This window comes from Aethalodelphis obliquidens, unplaced genomic scaffold, assembly GCF_003676395.1.
Source record: "Aethalodelphis obliquidens isolate GAN/ISIS:26980383/991018 unplaced genomic scaffold, ASM367639v1 scaffold31, whole genome shotgun sequence".
Taxonomy (NCBI): Eukaryota; Metazoa; Chordata; class Mammalia; order Artiodactyla; family Delphinidae; genus Aethalodelphis; species Aethalodelphis obliquidens.
Genome location: NW_020837975.1, coordinates 21,122,532 through 21,144,529, shown reverse-complemented (window position 1 = coordinate 21,144,529; position 21,998 = coordinate 21,122,532). Strand labels below are relative to the sequence as shown.

Below are 21,998 nucleotides of genomic sequence, written 5' to 3'. Positions count from 1 at the left end.
CCCTGGTGGCGCAGTGGTTGAGAGTCCGCCTGCCGATGCAGGGGACGCGGGTTCATGCCCTGGTCTGGGAAGATCCCACATGCCGCGGAGCGGCTGGGCCCGTGAGCCATGGCCGCTGAGCCTGCGCGTCCGGAGCCTGTGCTCCGCAACGGGAGAGGCCACAACAGTGAGGGGCCCGCGTACCGCAAAAAAAAAAAACAAATAAAAAACTGACCCTCTACTTGCAGTGTTGTGTGACACAACTTTCCATTCCCTCGTTCATCAGTTCAACCGGTTTGGTGTTGCTCACTTTATTGGCGGTGAATTTGGCCTGGATGCCAGAAGCTCGTGTAAGACACTTGGGTAGCACAGAAGTTCAGGTATTTGAGGATTCCCAGGAGAAATCCATCTAGGAAAACAACATAACTGACAAGACATATGCTTGCTTTTTTTTTTTTTTTTGGCCACCCCATGGCATGCAGGATCTTAGTTCCCCGGCCAGGGATCGAACCCGCACCCCCTGCAGTGGAAGCGGGGAGTCTTAACCGCTGGACTGCCAGGGAGGTCCTGACATACGCTTTCTTGATATAAAGATTACAGGAAAGGCTCAGTTGAATTTTTCCCTCCAAAATACAGGTTGAAAGAGTCTTCTGATGGATAAGCAATTCTGATATTCATAAGTTTTTTCATCCATGGTTTGGAAGGCAATTAATTCTTTTTTTCTTATCCCTATAACCCCAAACTGAAAATTCCACAAGGCCATGTATTAAGTGTATTAAGTTCGTACATTTCCATTTATAAGGCACAAACCCTACACATCTCTCAAGAGAAAGGAAGAAAACAAAGATATGAAGACAACAAAGTAATCTAGGAAGAGAGGAGGTTCATCAAACTGGAATGAAAACCCACCTCCCTTTTTAGTAAACAGACCTTATATTGATAGGAAATACAGCCTCTGGGGAGGGTTCCAATGCAGCCCCCTTCACTGGATCAGTGCAGAAGGCAGTCCTCAGGGGGGCTGCGTGGCCAGAACACATCAACTGCAAGCCTCCCTCACCCCATAGAAGCTGCTGGGCAGCTATGTCCTGAACAGAACATTCTGCCTACAGGGTGCCCAGTTCACCATCCTCACCCAAAGGAGCCTTCAGGGACCAATCCACCATGAATGCACACATGTGCCTGTCCTGGGGCTTGATTAATTTAAGTTGCTCTAAGCTGAGGTACAACTGCCTCCCCGAGGACCCTGAACCAGGGTAGTTATGTGGGTCCTTCGTGGGGCAGCATCTATTTAAGAGGCTGGACCTTGAGTTCCTCTTGAAATAATCAGATCCCTAGTGGGACTCTCAGAACCAATTCACTCTACCAGGGGCTTTTTGAACATGTTGGTCAAAATCTGGAGAAGATGCTCTGGAGAAAGCTCCAGATCTTCTGGCATGTAAGGCAGCCCTAACAGATCTCAAGTAATCCTGCAATGCACAGGTATAAACCAGAAGGGTCCCATGACACCAAACGGTATCCATGCTTGCTGGCTGGACCTCCTGATGGCTCTTGGCACTGTATTTTCTACTACCGTTTCCATTAGTATTATATGACAGTAAGTTTCCTGAATGTCCACATGGATCCAAGCATTTCCTGGAAGTATGACTGCTTCATCGTCCTCTCATCATCATGCAAGGTACAGATGGGAGTGAACAGCACTTGGGAGAAAACAGCCAGGCAGACATCATCCTGAGAAAAGGGTCGGTGAGAGAGTGGGCCAGAGAAGGGACTGGAAGTGAGACGAACCGAGTAATTCACGAGGTCTGAGGGTTTTACGGAATCTTCTTGAAGATTCTGACTTCTCCACCAGGACGATCTGAAATCCAAATGAAATCGGGTCCTTGGGTCAAGGTACCCAATTACCAAAGACCAGCATCACAGAAGAATGCTCATTTCAATACAGTGTGGTCCAGCCACCTCCTAACTTCTCCAGTCCAGTTGGATTATCCCTTTACACCAGGCCTTGCCCCTGGCGGCCACAGTCGGAATTCTACTAAATTTTCAGGCATGAAGATGGTTCTTAATTCAGTGTCCGATGAATCTTAGCCAAGGTCCCTTCCCTTCCTGTGTCTCGTAAGGCTACAGCCCAGAGGATAAAGGGATACTTTCATTCACAACAATAACAGCAAAACTCTTGGACCCTTTGGCTTCCTAAGGCCATAGCCACAGCCACCCTTGGAAATATGTACTCATTTAAAAGCCTGCTCTAAAAAACAAAAAGTCAACTCCTACTGCTGATTCAAGTTTTCCCCAAATCATATCAGGCCAGCTCCACACCGCACCCCACCTGCCGGCCTCAAGAATCTTTCTTGGTCAGTCTGGCCTTGATTTTTTGCCTCAAGAAGGCTGCAGTGGCTGCACTGCAGGTGACCAAGAAGAAGAAGGAGAGGCAGGCCATGTAGATGGACAGGGGGCTGTGGCGTTGCAGGAAGATCTCCTGTCGCCCCCTGTAGTCTAGGAGGATGGCCTCCAGCTGGGACAGTGTGCAGACAGACAGAAAGGCGTGGAAGATCTGATGCCCGTGGCCCACGATGTCACAGGAACCCGGGAAGTACTTCTCCGGAACCGGGCAGGAGAAGAAGTAGGCACTGACCAGGAAGAAGACAATCTGCAGGGAGTGGTACCAGACCGCCTGCTCCTGGCAGCCAGACAGGTGGCACAGAACCACGCGATGTGCCACAGGGCTGATGTCCAGGATGAAGGCCAGCCCCGCCGGCACCACCTGACAGATCTTCCTCATGACTGGGTAAGGCCTGCGGTACCGGTACTTAGCGTAGCAGCAGCCGGCGCAAGATAGCCAGCCACAGAAGGCGGCTGCGGGCAGGAAGAAAAGCCAGAAGTGCTCGTACCAGGCCTGGTCGGAGGTGTAGAAGAAGTGGACCAGGGCACTGCCGTACTGGTAAACGCTCACGCCCACGTAGTCCACAAAGTAGAAGGTGTAGTGGGAGAGCTCGGACTTGGACTGCAGCAGGTGGGCCAGGAGGCTGAAGGTGAGGTAAGTGATGGAGGACAGGACGTAGAGGAGCAGGGGCAGGGTGTGGGCAGAGGTCCACGGCAGGCCCTCGGCCTCCACAAAGGCCCAGAACCGCAAGAGGACGGCCAGAGCCGCCAGCAAGTGGGTCCAGACGTTGACCACTTCGTTGTGTTTCTGGAAGAGGCTGAAGAAGTAGTAACGCCACTCGTGGCCAGTGGGGCGGTACCCAGCATGGATGTAGGGCTCCCGGAAGAGCTGGGGCACGTCGGTCTCCAGGACGGTGCCGGGCATCTTGGGCAGCCCATCCTCCAAAATCTTGGGCAGGCGGCGCAGATGCTGTCCACTCACGGACAGGGTGCTCAGACGCTCCAGGATGGCAGTCGTCATGGCTACACGGGGATGCAACCTACAGGAAACAGAGTAAAATGGGCAAAGATGCGGTGAGGGGCTGCTGAGCAAAGACAGCAAGGGAACTATGGGTTTGCTAGTGCAGCTGGGGAGGCGGGACTGCAGACAACTTCTTTGAGCCTCCTTTTTTTTTTCGTATGTAGAATAATAGAGTCGGACCAAGATCGCTTACTGCTCTGACATTCTGACTTTGTCTCTACTGCTCACTACAGAGTGAAGCAAAGTCACATCTTGTAAAATGGGAATGTCAGCCACCCCATTTTAATGACATCTAGAAGGTAAGTGAGGGTACCTTTAAAGCTTTCGAGTTTGCTAGATGACATTAAAATGTAACCCTTGGGCCTTCCCTGGTGGCGCAGTGGCTAAGAATCTGCCTGCCAATGCAGGGGACATGGGATCAAGCCCTGGTCCAGGAAGATCCCACATGCTGCAAAGCAACTAAGCCCGTATGCCACAACTACTGAGCCTGCGGTCCAGGGCACATGAGCCACAACTACTGAGCCCACGTGCCACAACTACTGAAACCCATGTGCCTAGAGCCCATGCTCTGCAACAAGAGAAGCCACTGCAATAAGAAGCCTGCACACCACAATGAAAGAGTAGCCCCCGCTCGCCGCAAGTAGAGAAAGCCTGTGCGCAGCAATGAAGAACCGACATGGCCAAAAATAAATAAATTAATTAATTATTTTTTAAAAATCACAGTGGGGCTTCCCTGGTGGTGCAGTGGTTGAGAATCTGCCTGCCAATGCAGGGGACACGGGTTCGAGCCCTGGTCTGGGAGGATCCCACATGCCGCGGAGCAACTAGGCCCGTGTGCCACAACTACTGAGCCTGCGCGTCTGGAGCCTGTGCTCCGCAACGAGAGGCCACGATAGTGAGAGGCCTGTGCACCGCGATGAAGAGTGGCCCCAGCTTGCCACAACTAGAGAAAGCCCTCACACAGAAACGAAGACCCAACACAGCAAAAATAAATTAATTAATTAATAAACTCCTACCGCCAACGTAAAAAAAAAAATCACAGTGAGCTACCAACACAAACTCACTAAAAATCGCTCAAATAAAAAAAAATGCAATCATCAGACAGGCTCTATTGGTACAAAAGTTTTTTTTTTTTTTTTAAGGAATGGTATAGCAAGAGACACTGTTCCATTTTATTTATAACAGTAAGAAATTGGAAAGAACTTCCTTGTCCAACAATAGGAAACTGGTTTTAAAAAATCATAGAACCATAATTTAAGCCGTAAAACAGAATTGTGAGCAAACAATAGAAATATGCTGTGAATGTATTTAATGACATGAAAAGATCTAGCTGTATATTCATTGTCTATTATCCCAATGTCTTCCTAGTGGAACCTAGTAGTTTTCTCTCTTCAAATCTCCTATACTTCTTCATCCATCCTCACTCAGCCTAACCTTCTTCCTATTTTATTGAGAAAATGCAATCAATCAGAAGAGACTTCTGCAATCTACTACCACAACATTTACCCACCAGCCAGCATTTCTGTCACATATGCTCCTCCCCTGTTTCAATGGCTGGAACCATCTTGGTGAAGACCAACCCTTCACTTAGACATTATATTCTGTCCCTTGGCGCCATCCATTGTAGAGTTGCACATCATTGTAATGACACAAGAGGGCGCTTTAAAGGAGGGATCTTGTAAACCACTCCAAATCAAGTCTCAAATAGTCTTGAACTGGCAAAGACAAAAGCACTCTTCATCCATACAAAGCTTTTTTATGTATTTTATTTAGTACGAAGTATTATATCGAAATACAAAAATTATCAATGTTGATATTAGTAATGAGAGCCTACATTTCTTGAGCACCTAATCTTAAATTACCCACTAATTTCACTGGGAACTTGAAAATCTGAGATAAGCAATAGTTACTTGAACCTCAAGGTCAAATGAGTCATCAATCAGGTTGGTAAAAACCAAGGCATATTCTGAGAAATCTTTTTTTTATAATTAATTAATTAATTTTTGGCTGTGTTGGGTCTTCGTAGCTGCACGCAGGCTTTCTCTAGTTGTGGCAAGCAGGGGCTACTCTTCGTTGTGGTGCATGGGCTTCTCATTGCAGTGGCTGCTCTTGTTGCGGAGCACGGGCTCTAGGTATTCAGGCTTCAGTAGTTGTGGCACACGGGCTCAGTAGTCATCGCTCATGGGCTCTGGAGCACAGGCTCAGTAGTTGTGGTGCACGGGCTTAGTTGCTCCACTGCATGTGGGATCTTCCCGGACCAGGGCTCAAACCTGTGTCCCCCGCATTGGCAGGTGGATTCCTAACCACTGTGCCACCAGGAAAGCCCTATCCTGAGAAATCTTAAGAGCTGAACAAAATTAACATGTAGCCTAAATTTAATGAAATCTAATTGCAAAGACTGTGTGTGTATTTTTTTTTTTTTTAATTATGCTCTGGAAAGCAAGTGGTTTTGGACTTGCCTCTCCTGAGAACCCAAATCTGTATGCAACAAATTTCAGCCCTCACAAATGTTTAACTTGGGCTTCCCTGGTGGCGCAGTGGTTGAGAATCCGCCAAGGACATGGCAGAAGTGTCTGTGTGAGAGGTACCAGAGGCAGAAAAGGGGGCCGATGGTGGAACCCTGGGGACAGACGCCACAGTTGACAGGGTGATGGAAGAAGAAAGCAGAGGCGGGACCACAGAGGGCGGTGTCACTTAAGCCAGGAGAGGAGGTACCGGTCTATAGCATGAGTCCCCCGAGCTCAGGTGACATAAGGATTGAACAAGAAAAAACCCCAGGGATGGGGCTTCCCTGGTGGCGCAGTGGTTGACAGTCCGCCTGCCGATGCAGGGGACACGGGTTCGTGCCCCGGTCCGGGAAGATCCCACATGCCGCAGAGCGACCGGCCCGTGAGCCATGGCCACTGAGCCTGCGCGTCCGGAGCCTGTGCTCCGCAACGGGAGAGGCCACAGCAGAGAGAAGCCCGCGTACCGCAAAAAAAAAACAAAAAAACAAAAGAACCCTCCACGGATGAGAAACCTCCCCTCTTCCTTCTGCAACATCAAACCTAAACTCACGCCACCCGCCGCACTCACTTCCTCTGTCTTCCGCAGCGGCCCCTCTGCTCGTGGGCCCACAGAGGCCGTAGCATCCTGGGTCGTGTTCTGCCCCTTTCCTGGAAGGCCCGCCCCTCACCCCTTCACATGTGTAAGTCCTATCCTCCCAGCAGCAGCTCTGCTCCGTAGAGGCCTGTTTGTATTTCTCTCCACTTAACACTCCGTTACGTGCGGTCTGGTGGTGGCTGTTGATTCGTGAAGTTTGACTCTTCTTGTAAGCGGCTTGAGGTAGGTGGTCTTATTTTATTCTTCCTCTGTGGCCTTGGTAGCCTGGAATATTGTTGAGCAGACAGTCCTTGCTCTGAAAAAGCTCTATGGTTGATCCACATTCTTTTTAAAAAAATTATTAATTAATTAATTAATTTTTGGCTGTGTTGGGTCTTAGTTGCTGCACGCAGGCTTTCTCTTCAGCCAGGCCCTGTTATCATAGGATCCCCAAATACATGCCTCCAGCCAGATCTTTCCTGAGTTTGGATTCAAATATCCAGCAGCTCTGGTTTTGTCCAACTGAATATCCCACGGGCATTTCAAACTCAACCTCTTCAGCCTCCTCCTTCAGCCCAGACTTGACCTGTCCCTACCTCTGATCAGTCATGGAGGCCTGTTGATTTTATCTCAACGTTTCTGGAATCCACTTGTCCTTTCCATTTCTACCGCTCCCCCTTGATTCGGGCCTTCAAGATGAACTTGTGTTGATGAGGAAAACAGCGGTCTCATAACTGACCTTTCTTCCTCAAGAGATGGTTCCCCCACCTCATATCCCCAAACCCGCCCTCTAGTCTCCAAACCATTTCACGGTGATAGTTTAAAAGCGGAGACTGATCACTACTCCCCTCCCCAAAGTCCCTCAAGAGCGCACCATTGTTTACCACACAAACTCTCAGCCTGTGCAAACAGGCCCTTCTGTAGACCTCCTTCCCAGGTCCTATTCCAGCCTCCTTTCCCAGAGCCCACACCCAGGCCACTTGGATGGCTTGGATCATAACACCGGGAGTTTTTCAAAGGTACAACACTCTCTATCTCCCCTGTATGCTTCTGCACACAACGGCAGCTCCAGCAACCCCAGCTCATCAACACTCTGCCCAGGCGCCAGCTCTGCCTGTGGGCTTTCCTAACCCCAGGCTGGATGAGGGTGCCCCACCTACCCTGGCCTTGCCTCCCCATCACACTTCTCTCCTGGGGCCCTGACCCCTGGTGATGAGCTCACTTCCCACCACACCCGGCTGCTTTAAGGGCAGGGGCTGTGTGGCATGCAAGTTCCTATGTCTGAGATGATATGTGGCATATAAAATAGTCATACACCTAATCATGATTTACTGAACAAATAGTTCTTTAGGCCCAGACGTATGGCACCAATTTCCTCCTGTTCTGCCAGGTTAAGGGAAAAAAAGAAATAATGGTTTCCAAGTCGGGAAGTCTGGCTGTTAATATTTGCTCTGTACAATGAGCTATGTGGCCATGCCCAAGACATTCAGCTGCTCAGGGTCATTTTCCTCATAAACAAGGGTGGGTGGGAGATGATTTCCTGTCTCTCTACCTCTCAGGAAATAAAGAGAGTGGATAATAATAAAATGGGCAGTGGCTGAATGATGCTTTGAAAAGGCAAACCATGCACATTAAAGTACCAGCAATATTTGAACTAAAGAACACACAGAAGGGTTACAATTTTGTAATATATATATTTTTTTTTCTACCTTATAATTGATTTTAATGCAATCTTTGAAAATTGAAAAGGAATTTAATGTTTTTGGTTACATTTCTGGGATTCTTCCAACTGCTTTATTAAGAGCTTTAATTAGATTTAGATTATAATGGGATTGGAATTAAAAGTTCTATTTCTTGAGTACAACAACATCTACACCATGAATTCAGTTAACATTCACAAGAAAGTGTTATAAAATGTTACATCATGCCTCGGACTATTTAGGGGTCCAATCTTAAAGTTTTATCTCAGGTCCTCCTTTAAAACTATTAATAATGCTAATAGTTTTACACCTAGAGTATGCCGTCTAAAAAAACTAAAAGCTCCATGTTTGCGAAAGGGACATAGTTTGGTACTGATGACATTTTATCTGGAGGCCAAATAGAGGACTCTAAAGCAATGGTGTTCCCTGATCTATTACAAGGGCCCTATGGGAACTGACCACAAACTTGGAATAGCTGATTCCCTGGAGAAGCCCTGGATGAGGAATTAGCAGTTCCAGCTCTACCACTGACTATGGGATTTTAGGCAAACCACTCAACTTCTCTACCCTTGTGTCTTTGTCCATAAAACTGAGGGTATCATCTCTATACGTTCTAATGCTAAGAAATTCTATAATTCATCTGGACTATGTTTTGCTTTGTGCTGAAGATCCAGCAGTGTGCTGAAGTCACCAACAAACAGATCCTGTGACATCACCTCGTGTCACGGCCTCATGCAGATGTCAGGAAGGTGGCCTGCTGGTTGCTGGACAGAGAACAAAAGAACAGCAATTTCCATCAAAGACGGCAGAGAAACTCTTCCAGAATCCACAGAAGCCCAGCCTCCCACAACGCTGCAAAGCCATAAATGGCTGAGAAGGAACAGAAGCCAAAATGCCAGCTTGATGCCCATTTATAAGGCCTGGAACCCTGCTGTGAGCAGTCTCTGGTCTGACCAGAGACAGAGGTGGACTTGCAGTGGCCTCAGACAACCCCAGGATCTCCTCAGTCATCCATCAAGTGAGAGGCTGCTGGGCCCACACTGATCTTTGCAGCCACATCTGCCAAGTATCATACCACTGTTTATAAAGTCATATTTTAAAGAGCGGCAGAATCCTATTATGAGCGGATACAACTTTAACATGGATTCAGATCCACCCACCGTTGATGCATATCCACTCCGTATTTAAGAAAACCTAAAACACAAACGGCATTTCAACATCCAAAAATGGGAGATCTGATTTAATGATGATAAAATCTGTACAATAGAATACTACACACCCATTAAAATAATTACGTAGATATATTACACTTATTGTTATAGAGAGATACGCAGGACATAAACGTATGCTCCGTCTGTTTCTCACTGCAGTCTCCCCGACACTTAAAACAGTGACTGACCAGCACATAGTAGATGCTCAACAAAGATTTGCTGAATAAATACATGAATGAAAGACATTAGTACAAGGAAGAAGCAAATTAAAAGTATGCATCCCATTTTTGTAAAGATATACCTATGGCACAGAAAAAGTATGGAATTGCAAATAATCAAGACATTGATACAGATATTGCTAAGTGGTGGGATGATGGGAATTTTACTTTTCATCTGGAGTCGATATTATTGTTATAGTACTTTTGACGATGAACATTTACTACTTTTGTAAATGAAGTTACTGCTATTCAACAAATAGGAATATTTGACAGAGATCTGTAAAAACTGGTAAAACGATTAATTAGTACAGTTAATTAGTACATCCTCCCCCCACCTGCCAAAACACCCCAGCATTATAAAGGAATACATACTTATTTGTATGATTCTGTGGATTTTGAGCTCAACTAGTTAGCAGATCATGTAATAAAGTTATTGTCAGGAGTGTCAACTAGAGGAAAAACACACAACCTAAAAGTTGAGAATTATGTTTTATTCAGGGACCTTACTGAGGACTATAGGCCAGGAGTCAGCCTCTCACATACTCTGACGATCTGCTCCAAAGAGGTGAGGGAGGAGCCTGGATATATAGGAGTTTCTGTTGGAAAAACAACAACAACATGTAGCAGAACATCGCAAGATCACTGCTAATCTCGAAAAACAGACATCTCAAGTTAATGATTTTAGTGCTTTTCTATGTATGGGCAGATGCAGGAGTCTGGGCTCATTGAAATTATTCCTCTGATATGCATCTTAACTATGTAGGGCCAGTATCCAGTTTTTCTCCACCCTGAATTCCCCTCAGGGCTCACCGCAGGGGCAGCTGCAGTGGATGAGGGCTTGATGGTAGACAACATTCACTGTTTACTGGAATGGCAGGCAACACTTTTTGTCCGCAGGAGTAACCTAGCTATACTTGCCACCACGGATGTAAGCTAATGGTCATGGGGTTGGGGGCGGGGGGGGGGTTAAAGGGGAAAAAAATGTGTAACATCTGCTGGTAAGGCAGCAACCATGTTCTCTTAGCTTGGGAAAACCAGTATATGCAATATTGTCACAAGACTTTTCCCGCAGCGCACAAACCCAAACAGAGTTAAGAAGGGAGTCAATCCCCCACCTTGTGGGCACCTGGCGTGGCTGAACCCTGCCTATAAAAAAAGCGAGGCACACCTCTGTGCCAGTGTGCCAGGAACACATGTCACCTGGGCTCAGTGACCCCTCCACCTCTGACCTCTTCCTCTGTGGCTCCGCCTAACATGGACAGGAGAAAGAAAAGACAGCCTTATAATTTGCTGCTCTGCCCTGGGGATTTTTCTCTTTCTCCAGTTGGAACTCTCAGCTGGGATTCCTTGTATTTTCTTTTGTGTTACTTTCCATCCTTCCCACATCTCAGCTCACCTCCTCACTTGAGCAGGTACTATTTTCAAAACGCATCACTACAGACCCAGAATGCACCACCCACATGCAGTAAGGAGTATCTGTGTTTAATTCTAGCGGGAGAATTTGGAGGAGCTGGGAACAGTTTAGAATGCGTTGAGCAGTCTAAGGTCAACGGCCAGGCTGGCTGGTATGGTGATTCCTTTCCTTCAGAGACTGCTTGTTTGGGTAAAGGTAAGCTCTGATGTCTGAACGGCCTGTTAATTAAAGCCTGGGGACAGGAAGCCTCCCAGGACTTTCCACAAGAGTGTAGCCACTGGCTTCATTCGGCATGGTCTGGCTTCAGCTATGCAGCCTCTCGCCTGTAGGAAGCTTCATCACATATCGGCAAACCTGCTGGCACCCGGGCCAGCCCAGGTGAACTCCGAAGAGAGCCGCAGATTGCCATTGGCAGGAAATCAATATTGGAAATGTACTTTCCATAGAAGAATCTGATAACCAAGGAAAGCCGGGCTGGTGCGCTGTGTAAGGAGTCCGGCGTTTCCTAGCAATTCAACGTTAACCCCTTTGCAGCTAATGCTGTACACTCTCCTGGTGGTCCCAAGACCCCAGCTCTTTATTTGCTACCAAGAATCAAGCAGGTCGCTTCATTCTCAGTTTCTCTTTAGACAGCCTCAAGGCCTTAGTTCAATCCCACATTGGTCATGAAGTTTTCTCCAGGTCATCTTAATTTCTTTCCTCCCAGAGTGCTTACCTACCTACTCCACACGTTTCGGTTAGCAGAACGTCTGCACTTATGTGCTACTTCCCTGCTGTGTGTGCAGAGAGCCCTCCTGGGTTGCAAGTTCCCTGAGACAGAAACACGGACCTGCCCATCCTTTATTCCTCCTATCAGCAATTATCAGAGGAAAGGTGGCCCAGAATGTGTCAATGGATGATTGTTTAAAAACAGAGTGAAAGAAGACTCTCCTTTGGCCCTCTTCGCTTCTAAAGGTAAAACCGGTGAGATTTTAGACAAGGAACATGTTAGGGATTTTTCAACAGGAAACAACATCTGACTTGGATGTTGTTTATCTGGGTGTAGTTCATCCACTTGGGAGGTATCCATAACAATATTTAAATTGTTCACCGGATTTCCAATCACCAGATGACTTTTAGTCTATTTCCTCCTATCATTGGTACTTTTGTGCCCAAGAATGCCTAAGCAAAGATGCAGGGAAGGGAGGCCAGGCAGAAGAAAACTAAAGTAAAAGAACATTGAGGCAGAAGAAAACTAAAGCAAAAGAACATTGGAGCAGGAGTTAGGAGACCTAGTTTTTTATTCTCATTGCATAGAAAAAAGCAGAACAGACTGTCCTGGTTCCCTGAACAAGACACACACTTTGCATCGCCAAGTACCCCTCTATGCCTGGCAAACCCTGCTTCTCTCTCAAATCCAGGCTCAGCTATAACCTCGTCTGTGAAGTTTAGCAACAGACTCATGCAGAATTAATCACAACCTGTTATACATCCCCTTAGCCTTATGATATAGCTGGTTGTAGGTGTGCCTTCTTTACATTAAATTGTGAAATTCATTGAGTTGCACAAGGTAGTCACTCAAGGCATTAAAAAAATCTATGTTTGTGTTACTTAATTGTGAGAATAACTGAGGCATGGAGAATTTTTTTTGAGTTTCCACTATTATCTTTTTATGTATATAAAAATTTGCATTTTTAATTTTTTAAAAATAATTTTTATCGAAGTATAGTTGATTTACAATGTTGTGTTAGTTTCAGGTATACAGCAAAGTGATTCTGTTATACATACATATATATATTCTTTTTCAGATTTTTTCCATTATAGGTTATTAGAAGATATTAAATAATAGTTCCCTGTGCTATACAGTAGGTCCTTGTTGGTTATCTATTTTATATATAGTAGTGTGTACGTGTTAATCCTGAACTCCCCCGCCCCGAGACACAGAGAATCGAAGTGATCTATTCACAGCTCTAAACCGAATCAGCCCTAAGGTAGGGGCACTGCTTCTGACTTTCGTGCTCAAGAGCCCAGCCACCTAGGTCTCCGAGAAAGAAAGCCCATAAAACACAAATGGAATAGGAAGAGCTGGATAAGACGTGGGAGCCCGTCTGCCTGTGAGCTGACAGCAGGCTAGGAATCCTGACTCCCGCTGGGACATCTGGCTATGTTGTCCAGAGCCCTCTCCCAGGACACTCCAGGAGGCTCTCCTAAGGGAACCCCTCTCCACTATGGCCTTTTCTACAATTTGAAGGAGAAACTCATAATCAGTAGCTGAGCTGGTTAAAAATCCTTAGTTATTCCACAGGCGAGTTTCATCGGAAAAGTTGAATATTCAGTTCAGACCGACAGCTGTGAACCCTCGCACTGCTCTGGTCCTCATCTCCATTCTGTTACAACCCGGCTTGCAACAAGGCGGTCGTGGTTTCTCACTCGGAGTTACTCGAGCTCCAGGATCTCAGATTTGACATTCCTCCTTCCTGATCACAATGCTCCTAGTTTCCACCTGGACTATTTCCTCACACCAGTTCACACGCTCCAGGCTCCTCCTAACCCCAGCCCTTCTGTCTTACTTCACCTGCTTCACCTGCCCCACTGCCATCCCAACGTGCCAGCCCCTTTGCTTCTACCCTGGAGCACTCCACGCCTGCCACCCAGCCCCACCCTGATGACATCGAATTTTTCTGTTTCCCTCACTAGTACTGTGTACTGCTACAAAAAGGCATCAAACATTATGAGACCATGTTGTATCCGTGCCTTTTAACCTCAACAAGACTTCACTTTATCCATCTGGAGATCCCATCAGCATCTTAAGCTTTGTGTGTTTAAAACCAAACTTTTGCTGGGACTTCCCTGGCAGTCCAGTGGTTAAGCCTTCACACTTCTACTGCAGGGGGCGTGAGTTCCATCCCTGGTCAGGGAACTAAGATTCCACATGCCGAGTGGCACAGCCAAAAAAAATAAATAAAAAGCAATCAAGGGCTTCCCTGGTGGCGCAGTGGTTGAGAGTCCGCCTGCCGATGCAGGGGACACGGGTTCGTGCCCTGGTCTGGGAAGATCCCACATGCCGTGGAGCGGCTGGGCCCATGAGCCATGGCCACTGGGCCTGCGTGTCCGGAGCCTGTGCTCCGCAATGGGAGAGGCCACAACAGTGAGAGGCCCACGTATCGCAAAAAAAAAAAAAAAAAAAAAAAAGCAATCAAAAAATCAAACCTCGGCTGTGCCTAGTTCTGTTACCAGTATGACCAATCTCCTAGTCACCAAGCCTTGAAATCAAAGTGAAATTTCTCCTTTTCCTCCTTCCCTCACATTCCAGTCATCAAATCCTGCCCCCTCCCTTTTTGTTTAAATTGCAGTATATTCCTTCTCTCACTCCCCTGCAGGCCGGTACACTGTCCCAGCTAAACCATGATAACCTCCTAAACGACCTCGCCTCCTCCAATCTCTGGCCACAGTTCCGTCTGATTTGATTCAGCTAAAGTTCAGCTCTGATGAGGATAATGCCCCAAAGCTGCCGGGAGCCCTCTCCTCTCTGCCAAGTAAAGCTCAAATCCCTGAGGCTGCCGTCAAACTCCTCCCTGCCCTGATCCACAGCCTTAACATTATCCACTGTCAATTTCATGAAGAACAAAACAGAGTGAAGAGAACAGAACATGTCAGGGTGCACCTCACACATTAAGGATAAGTACTGTCATGAAACTCCTGGTTCCTAAAATAAAATAGATCTCTTACTAAGGGTCACATTAAAGTTCGAAAACCACTGATCTACATACCATTTACTATTCCTAAACATGCCCTGTGACTTTCATTTTGAAATTACAAAATACTTCAAATATACAGAAAAGTATAAAGGATGATACGACAAACAATTGCTTGTCAAATCTTATGTCATATTTACTTCAGATTTTATTTTTTAAAAAGTTTTTTAAAGGTATTTAAAAAAAATTTTATTTATTTTTGGCTGCATTGGGTCTTTGTTGCTGTGCATGGGCTTTCTCTAGTTGCGGTGAGCGGGGGCTACTCTTCGTTGCAGTGTGCGGGCTTCTTGTTGCGGTGGCTTCTCTTGTTGCAGAGCACGGGCCCTAGGCGCCTGGGGTTCAGGAGTTGTGGCTCGCGGGCTCTGGAATGCAGGCTCAGTAGTTGTGGCGCACGGGCTTAGTTGCTCCGCAGCATGTGGGATCTTCCCGGACCAGGGCTGGAACCCGTGTCCCCTGCATTGGCAGGTGGATTCTTAATCACTGTGCCACCAGGGAAGCCCTACTTCAGATTTTAAAATATATTCATGATCCAGAGAAAACTCTAATTCGAAAAGATACATGCACCCAGTGTTCATAGCATTACTATTCACAATAGCCAAGACATGGAAACAACCTAAATGTCTATCAACAGATGAATGGATAAAGAAGATGAGGTAAATATACAATGGAATATTACTCAGCCATAAAAAAGAATGAAATAATGCCATTTGCAGCAACATGGATGGATCTAGAGATGATCATACTAAGTGAGGTAAGCCAGAAAGACAAATACCATATATTACTTATATGTGGAATCTAAAATATGCTACAAATGAATTTATTTACAAAACAGAAACAGACTCCCAGACATAGAAACAAATGTATGGTTACCAAAGGGGAAAGGGGTGGGGGAGGGATAAATTAGGAGTTTGGGATTAGCAGACACAAACAACTATATATAAAATAGATAAGCAAAAAGGTCTTACTGTATAGCACAGGGAACTATAGTCAATATCCTGTAAATAAACCATAATGGAAAAGAATATGAAAAAGAATGTACATATATATACATATATATATATATATGAATCACTGCTGTTCACCAGAAACTAACATAACATTGTAAATCAACTATACATCAAGTAAAAAATATACATATGCATGTATATAAATATATGCGTGTACGTATATATGTGTATGTGTGTGTATATATATGTATGACTGTGTGTACGCATGCCTGTATGTATCATCTATGCCTATAACGCAGGTAACTGGGACCTAGCCTCCTATAATCACTCATTCCTTTCCTTCCTCCCCAGCAGCAGCCACTATACACTGAACCTGGTGTTTTTCATTTCCACTTATGTTTTCATATGAAAACATTATGAGATTATAAAATTATATAACTACATGTAACGATATAATAAAAAATCATAAAATTAAAAATCCAGGGCTTCCCTGGTGGCGCAGTGGTTAAGAACCCGCCTGCCAATGCAGGGGACACGGGTTCGAGCCCTGGTCTGGGAAGATCCCACATGCCGCGGAGCAACTAAGCCCGTGCGCCTCAACTACTGAGCCTGCGCTCTAGTGCCTGCGAGCCACAACTACTGCAGCCCATGCACCTAGAGCCCATGCTCCACAACAAGAGAAGCCACCACGATGAGAAGCCCGCACACTGCAACGAAGAGTAGCCCCCGCTCGCGGCAACTAGAGAAAAGCCCGCGCGCAGCAACGAAGACCCAATGCAGCCAAAAATAAATAAATGAATTTTTAAAATTAAAAATAAATAAAAATCCATAAACTATATATATTGTTTTGGATATTTTAACCTTTATATAAATTTTGCACCTAACCTCCTGCAGCCTTCTTTCTTTCATTTAATGTTTTGTGTTTTTTCCATATTAATTGCTACATGATTCTCTAATTGATTCATTTTCTCTGCTGAATATTTTCCAAATACCCCAATTTATTTGTCCATCCTCCTGTGGACAGACATGCAGGTTATTTCCTGTATTTGCTATGACAAACAAGGCTGCAGTGTGGTCTTCTTAGCTGTGGGTCTAGAAGGGGGATTCCCCTTCAGGTCTTAGGCCAGGCTGTTCCCTTTACCTGGAAGGGCCTCCTCCCTATCTCTACCTTAGAAAACCTCACCCATTCCTGAAGGCACCTTTCAGAGGGTGATTCCTCCATGCCTTCCGATCTACCCAAAGCAATATCCCTTCTCTTGCAACCTGCAAGTTTGTGTCACAAAATGATGTCATCACATATAACTTTGTCCTGTGGTTGTTTGGGTACTTCTATATCCCTAGCAGGCCTTACGGGCAAGCACTGTCTCACGTGGCATTAAATTCCCTCCCCGCAACTTAGAGCCTGGCACGTAGACTTGCCCAGAGTAGACCCTCAATGAATGAATGTGGAGTCCACTGAACTTTCCTTCCTTCTTTTGCTACTAAGTACTGCTATCACCACGGAATGACTTATATCTAATGACAACAGTATATACCTAAAGGGTGCTACCTTCCCATGAATTATCATTTCACCACCAAGAGAAGCCTGTCTCTACCGTCCACACTCTGTGTTGGGAGAAAATGGATGTAGAGGGGGACACTCAGCTTGATAACCACCAAGGGCCAAATGCCTGTAGGCAGCTGCTTGTGCATAAAGATCAAGGAAAATATTCTTCCTCCTCTCTTCAAAGCTGCCAAGATACCACGTTTATGCCAAAAATTTTATAAAAATTTTGTTCAGGGAGTTCTCTGGTGGCCAAGTGGTTAGGATTCCGGGCTTTCATTGCCGTGACCTGGGTTCAACACCTGGTCGGGGAACAGAGATCTCACAAGCTGTGTGGCATAAAAATAATTTTGTTCAGAACTAAAAGCAAACATTGGGCAGATAAGAGTGTTACCAAAACACGGGTTGGGGGGTGAGGATGGGGCTAGTTTTGAGCTTGGTGCTGTGCTTCTTCAGTCAACCTATGCTCACTGCCATCAGCATAGACAGGACTTAGAGAGGAAGTATGCTTCCCCTCCCTTCACCTCGCCCCTGCAACTTTAGCAATGATCGTGCAACTTTAGTCTGGGGAGAGAGTCACAAACAGCATGTGTGTTTTCAGTGGCTGCTGGTGTGGCTTCAAAATCCTCGCCTGGGGCCAGGATCGTGAAGGGGCAAAGGTGCCTGATACCTACAGATGTTCATCTCCCCTCCAAGTTCAGTGCCGTGGAGGTGGGGGCATGGTGACAGATTTCTTCCTGATTCCAAAGTAGAGATTCATGCTCATTGTACTTCTTTTTGATGGAAAAAAGATTAAAAAATGAGATGTGAAAAAAATCAATTCACGAATCCACTGCTGCAAACCTCTTTCAATTTTTTTCATGAGTACAGAGTAGTGGCTTAAATGATGGTAAGTTGATACCTCTTTATACCAGCCTCATAAATTAGTAATGTAACATGTCCAGATCACAGGATTTTTCTAAGCAGCTCACCATTCCATGCCATATGACCTACCAGATGGAGAAAAACAGAAGTAAGTACTCTTGAGCTGCACTGCCTAGTTTTGGGTTGACAGAAAGCTCAGCTGAAGCCCTGAAAATCCTAGTCTTATGGAGTTTAAAACATGTATTGGAAATGGGCTAAACAACAACATGCAAACTTAGGTGTAATTAAAAAATCAAACTCCTGACTGTTGTTTCTAGGTTATGGAGTTTGACTGTAGAAAGGGCCAAGTATAAGAACAACCATTTCTCTTTACTGTAATATAACCTCAAGTCTCAGATGACATCTGATTATAATCTGTGCAAAGTGCTACCGGAGTGCCTGGATTGTTTTTCCAGTTGAGTTGAAATGCCCATGTCCACAGTTTCTGCGTCAGCTGCCCACCGCTCGTGAACTTTACAGATACACACCACGTGATCATTGCCCGGGTCTCGCCACACATCATCTGGGGGCCCCGGACGATCTAGACACCGACTGTAATCACAGCCGAGGGACAGACAACTCCTTCCAGGCCTTGCTCAAATCTCACCTTCTCAAGGAGGTGCAGACAAAAAATGTTGCCTGCCACTGCAGTAAACAACGAATGCTGCCCACCAGCAAGCTGTCAGTCACTGCAGCCGCCCCTACAGTGAGACTTGAGGGGAATTCAGGGTGGAGAAAAACAGGATACTGGCCCTACAGAGTTGAGATGTACATCTACGGAATAATTTCAATGAGCCCAGACTCTTGTATCTTCCCATAGATAGAAAAACACTGAAATCATTAACTTGAGATGTCTGGTTTTTGTGACTAGCAGTGATCTTTTGATGTTCAACTACGTGTTTTGTTTTGTTTTGAGCAAAAATTCCCATATATCCTGGCTCCTGCCTTACCTCTTTAGAGCAGATCCTCAAAGCTGTCTGAGAGGCTATCTCCTGGGTTATAGTCAGCCCTCGGTGAGGCCCCTGAATAAAACTTAACTTGCAACTTTTAGGTTGTGCGTTTTTCTTCAGTCGAAAGGGGCCTCCCCACTTCCCTATTGATCTAATACTGCATTTGCACCCTCCCGAGCTCTCTAGAACCCCGATACTCTGCTTTACTCTTTTTTTGGTTTTCTATTGTACTTTTCACCTTGTGACCTAATGTATTATAGTCTTTCTCATATTTTTAAAAAAATTGTGGTACATACACCTAACATAAAATTTCCCATCTTAACCCTTTTTAGCTGTACAGTTCAGTAGTGTTAAGTACATTCACATTGCTGTGCAACCATCACCAACATCCATCTCCAGAACTCCCTTCATCTTGCAAAACTGGAATTCTATACCCAGTAAACAACAATTCTCCAATTCCCACTTCCTCCAGCTCCCGGCAAACATCCTTCTACTTTCTGTCTCTATGAATTTGACTACTCCAGGTACCTCATATAAGTGGAATCATACAGCATTTGTCTTTTTGTGTCTTATTTCACTTAGCATAACGTCCTCCAGGTTCACCAATGTTGTAGACCATGTGTCAGAATATCCTTCCTTTTTAAGGCTGAATAATATTCATTGTATGTATACACTATATGAATATGTACATACTCATCCACTGATATACCTTTAGGGTGCTTCCACCTTTTAGACTATTGTGAATAACACTGCTATGAATGTAAGCGTGCAAGTATTTCTTTAAGATTGCTTTCAGTTCTTATGGGTATATACTCAGAAGTGGAATTGCTGGATCATTGGTAATTCTATTTTTTAAGTTTTTGAGGAACTGCCATACCATTTTCCACAGTGAGTGCACCATTTCACATTCTCACAATAGTGCAAAAGAGTTCCAACTTCTCTGCATCCTTGTCAACACTTGTTATTTTCTGGCTATTGACTGTAGCCACTCTAATGGGTATGAGGTTAATATATTATTTTTATTTATTAAGTTTATTGTCTGTCCTAGCCCTGCTGCTGGCCCAGAATATAAGCCCCATTAGCAGAGGTATTTTTGTCTGTTTGTTCACTTATGTATCCCCTGGTACCTAGAACATTACTTGGCTTATACAAAAAGTGCTCAGTAAATATTTATTGTAAGAATGAGTGAACAAATGGATGAATGAAAGAAAGACATACTAAAAGTATACTGGCTTTTACCTTCCTTGTTTCTATGTCAAAATCTCAATCTTGGCTTTGACCATCATAATATATATATATGAACCTCCATGGATGAACCTGGAGGACATTATGCTAAGAGATGTAAGCCAGAGACAAAAAGACAAATGCTGTATGATTCCACTTATATGAGGTACCTACAGTATTTAAATATATATATATATGTGTGTATATATATATATATATATGTGTGTATATATATATATACACACACACATATATATATATATAAAACCTTTATCCAAGCTACTTAGGACATTTTTCTTTTGGCTGAGCCATGAGGCTTGTGGGATCTTAGTTCCCTGACCAGGGATCGAACCCGGGCCCCCTGCAGTGGAAGCACGGAGTCCTAACCACTGGATCGCCAGGGAATTCCCCCTTAGGACCTTTTGAAAGCATTTGCTGAGTTTACTATGTGCCGTTATTATGTTCAATATTATTCAGATGGAAATTCTGAAGCACCTGGAGTTTAATTTGTTTTTGACAGCTCACAAGAAATCCATAAGAAAACCAAGGAGAGAACCCGTAGTACACAGAAAACTTAGTCATTACATGGAATGGGGCTTATTTAATGCCCACAAGGTTATCTCTGCTCAGCTGTAACAAAGATACCTCAAAATGAATACAACCCACAGAGAGAATTGAGCTTCCTCCAGTAAACCTATTTCTATCCCATGTTCCTTGTTTCTGTTCAGTAAATCGCTTCAGCCAGGTGCTCAAGTCAGAAACCAGAGATATATTTTTCCCTCATCTTTACCTGGTGCTCCTCTTTATCTAGTCGCCAGTAATAGTTATTATAGTAACTCAGTATAAGGAGCACTTACTCTACGCTGGGCTCCGTTCTAAGTTCTTTGCATGTTATTAACTCACAATCATTCCTCACAACTCTATGACATGGGATTTATTCTTCCTACCTACTGTACAGATGAGGAAAGAGGTTAAGTGTCTTGCCCAAGGTCACCTAGACAGGAAGTAGTGGAGCCAGAATCCAGAACCAGGTAGGCTCACTCCAGAGGCCATGCCCTGAATGTCTACCCTATTCAGGAAGTGCTTTCTGTTCCAATCTCATTTATTGAACATCATTCTAAAATGCATTAGTTCACTTTCCTAAATGTGTAAGTGATAATTTTGATAATTCAGAACTGTCCAGGTCCTTCATCTCCTTCTGGATGTCAGTGGTCATGACGCAGCTTGGATGATGGAGGTACCAATGGTCAAGAAGACTGGACGGTGCCTGTGGTGAACCTAAGGATTTACTGGGAAGTTGTTCTTAAATAAAAGTTCTAACAGGACTTTATTTTCTTGTGTTTTGATGTTTTTGTCTTCAAAGTAGAGTATGTCAGTAAATATTAGTTTAAGTGAAGACTTTGATTAATCAAAGCTACCCTGAAGTAGATACTGGGTCATTAATATCAACAAGCCACAGCCATTATAAACACCATTAAGAAACAGACTTCTCCTTCTTTGAAGTTGTATTGATCTTGGAGGTAAAGTGAGCTGCAAGGCAGCAGGCCCAAATCCTACTCTCCTCAAATTAAATGAATCACATACTTAAAAATAAACCACAATCCTTCTGGCACCAGTAGCGCCATCTGTAAACTTAGAATATTAAAGGCCAACAATTTGATATTTCTGAATTAAAGTTGAAGGAAAAAAAAAAA

The 21,998-nt window shown here is 44.8% G+C and overlaps 1 protein-coding gene across 2 annotated transcripts in view; it reads right to left on the bottom strand.

Moving 5' to 3' along the window:
• Nucleotides 1-300: 300 nt before the first annotated feature.
• Nucleotides 301-21,998, bottom strand: part of PAQR8 (progestin and adipoQ receptor family member 8) — a 35,850-nt gene continuing 14,152 nt past the window's right edge. For both annotated transcript variants that reach the window (XM_027127487.1, XM_027127486.1), the window contains exon 2: nt 301-3,398. In XM_027127487.1, coding sequence (XP_026983288.1) covers nt 2,315-3,379 — 1,065 coding nt within the window. In that variant the 5' untranslated portion in view covers nt 3,380-3,398 and the 3' untranslated portion in view covers nt 301-2,314. The remainder of the gene's footprint in view (nt 3,399-21,998) is intronic.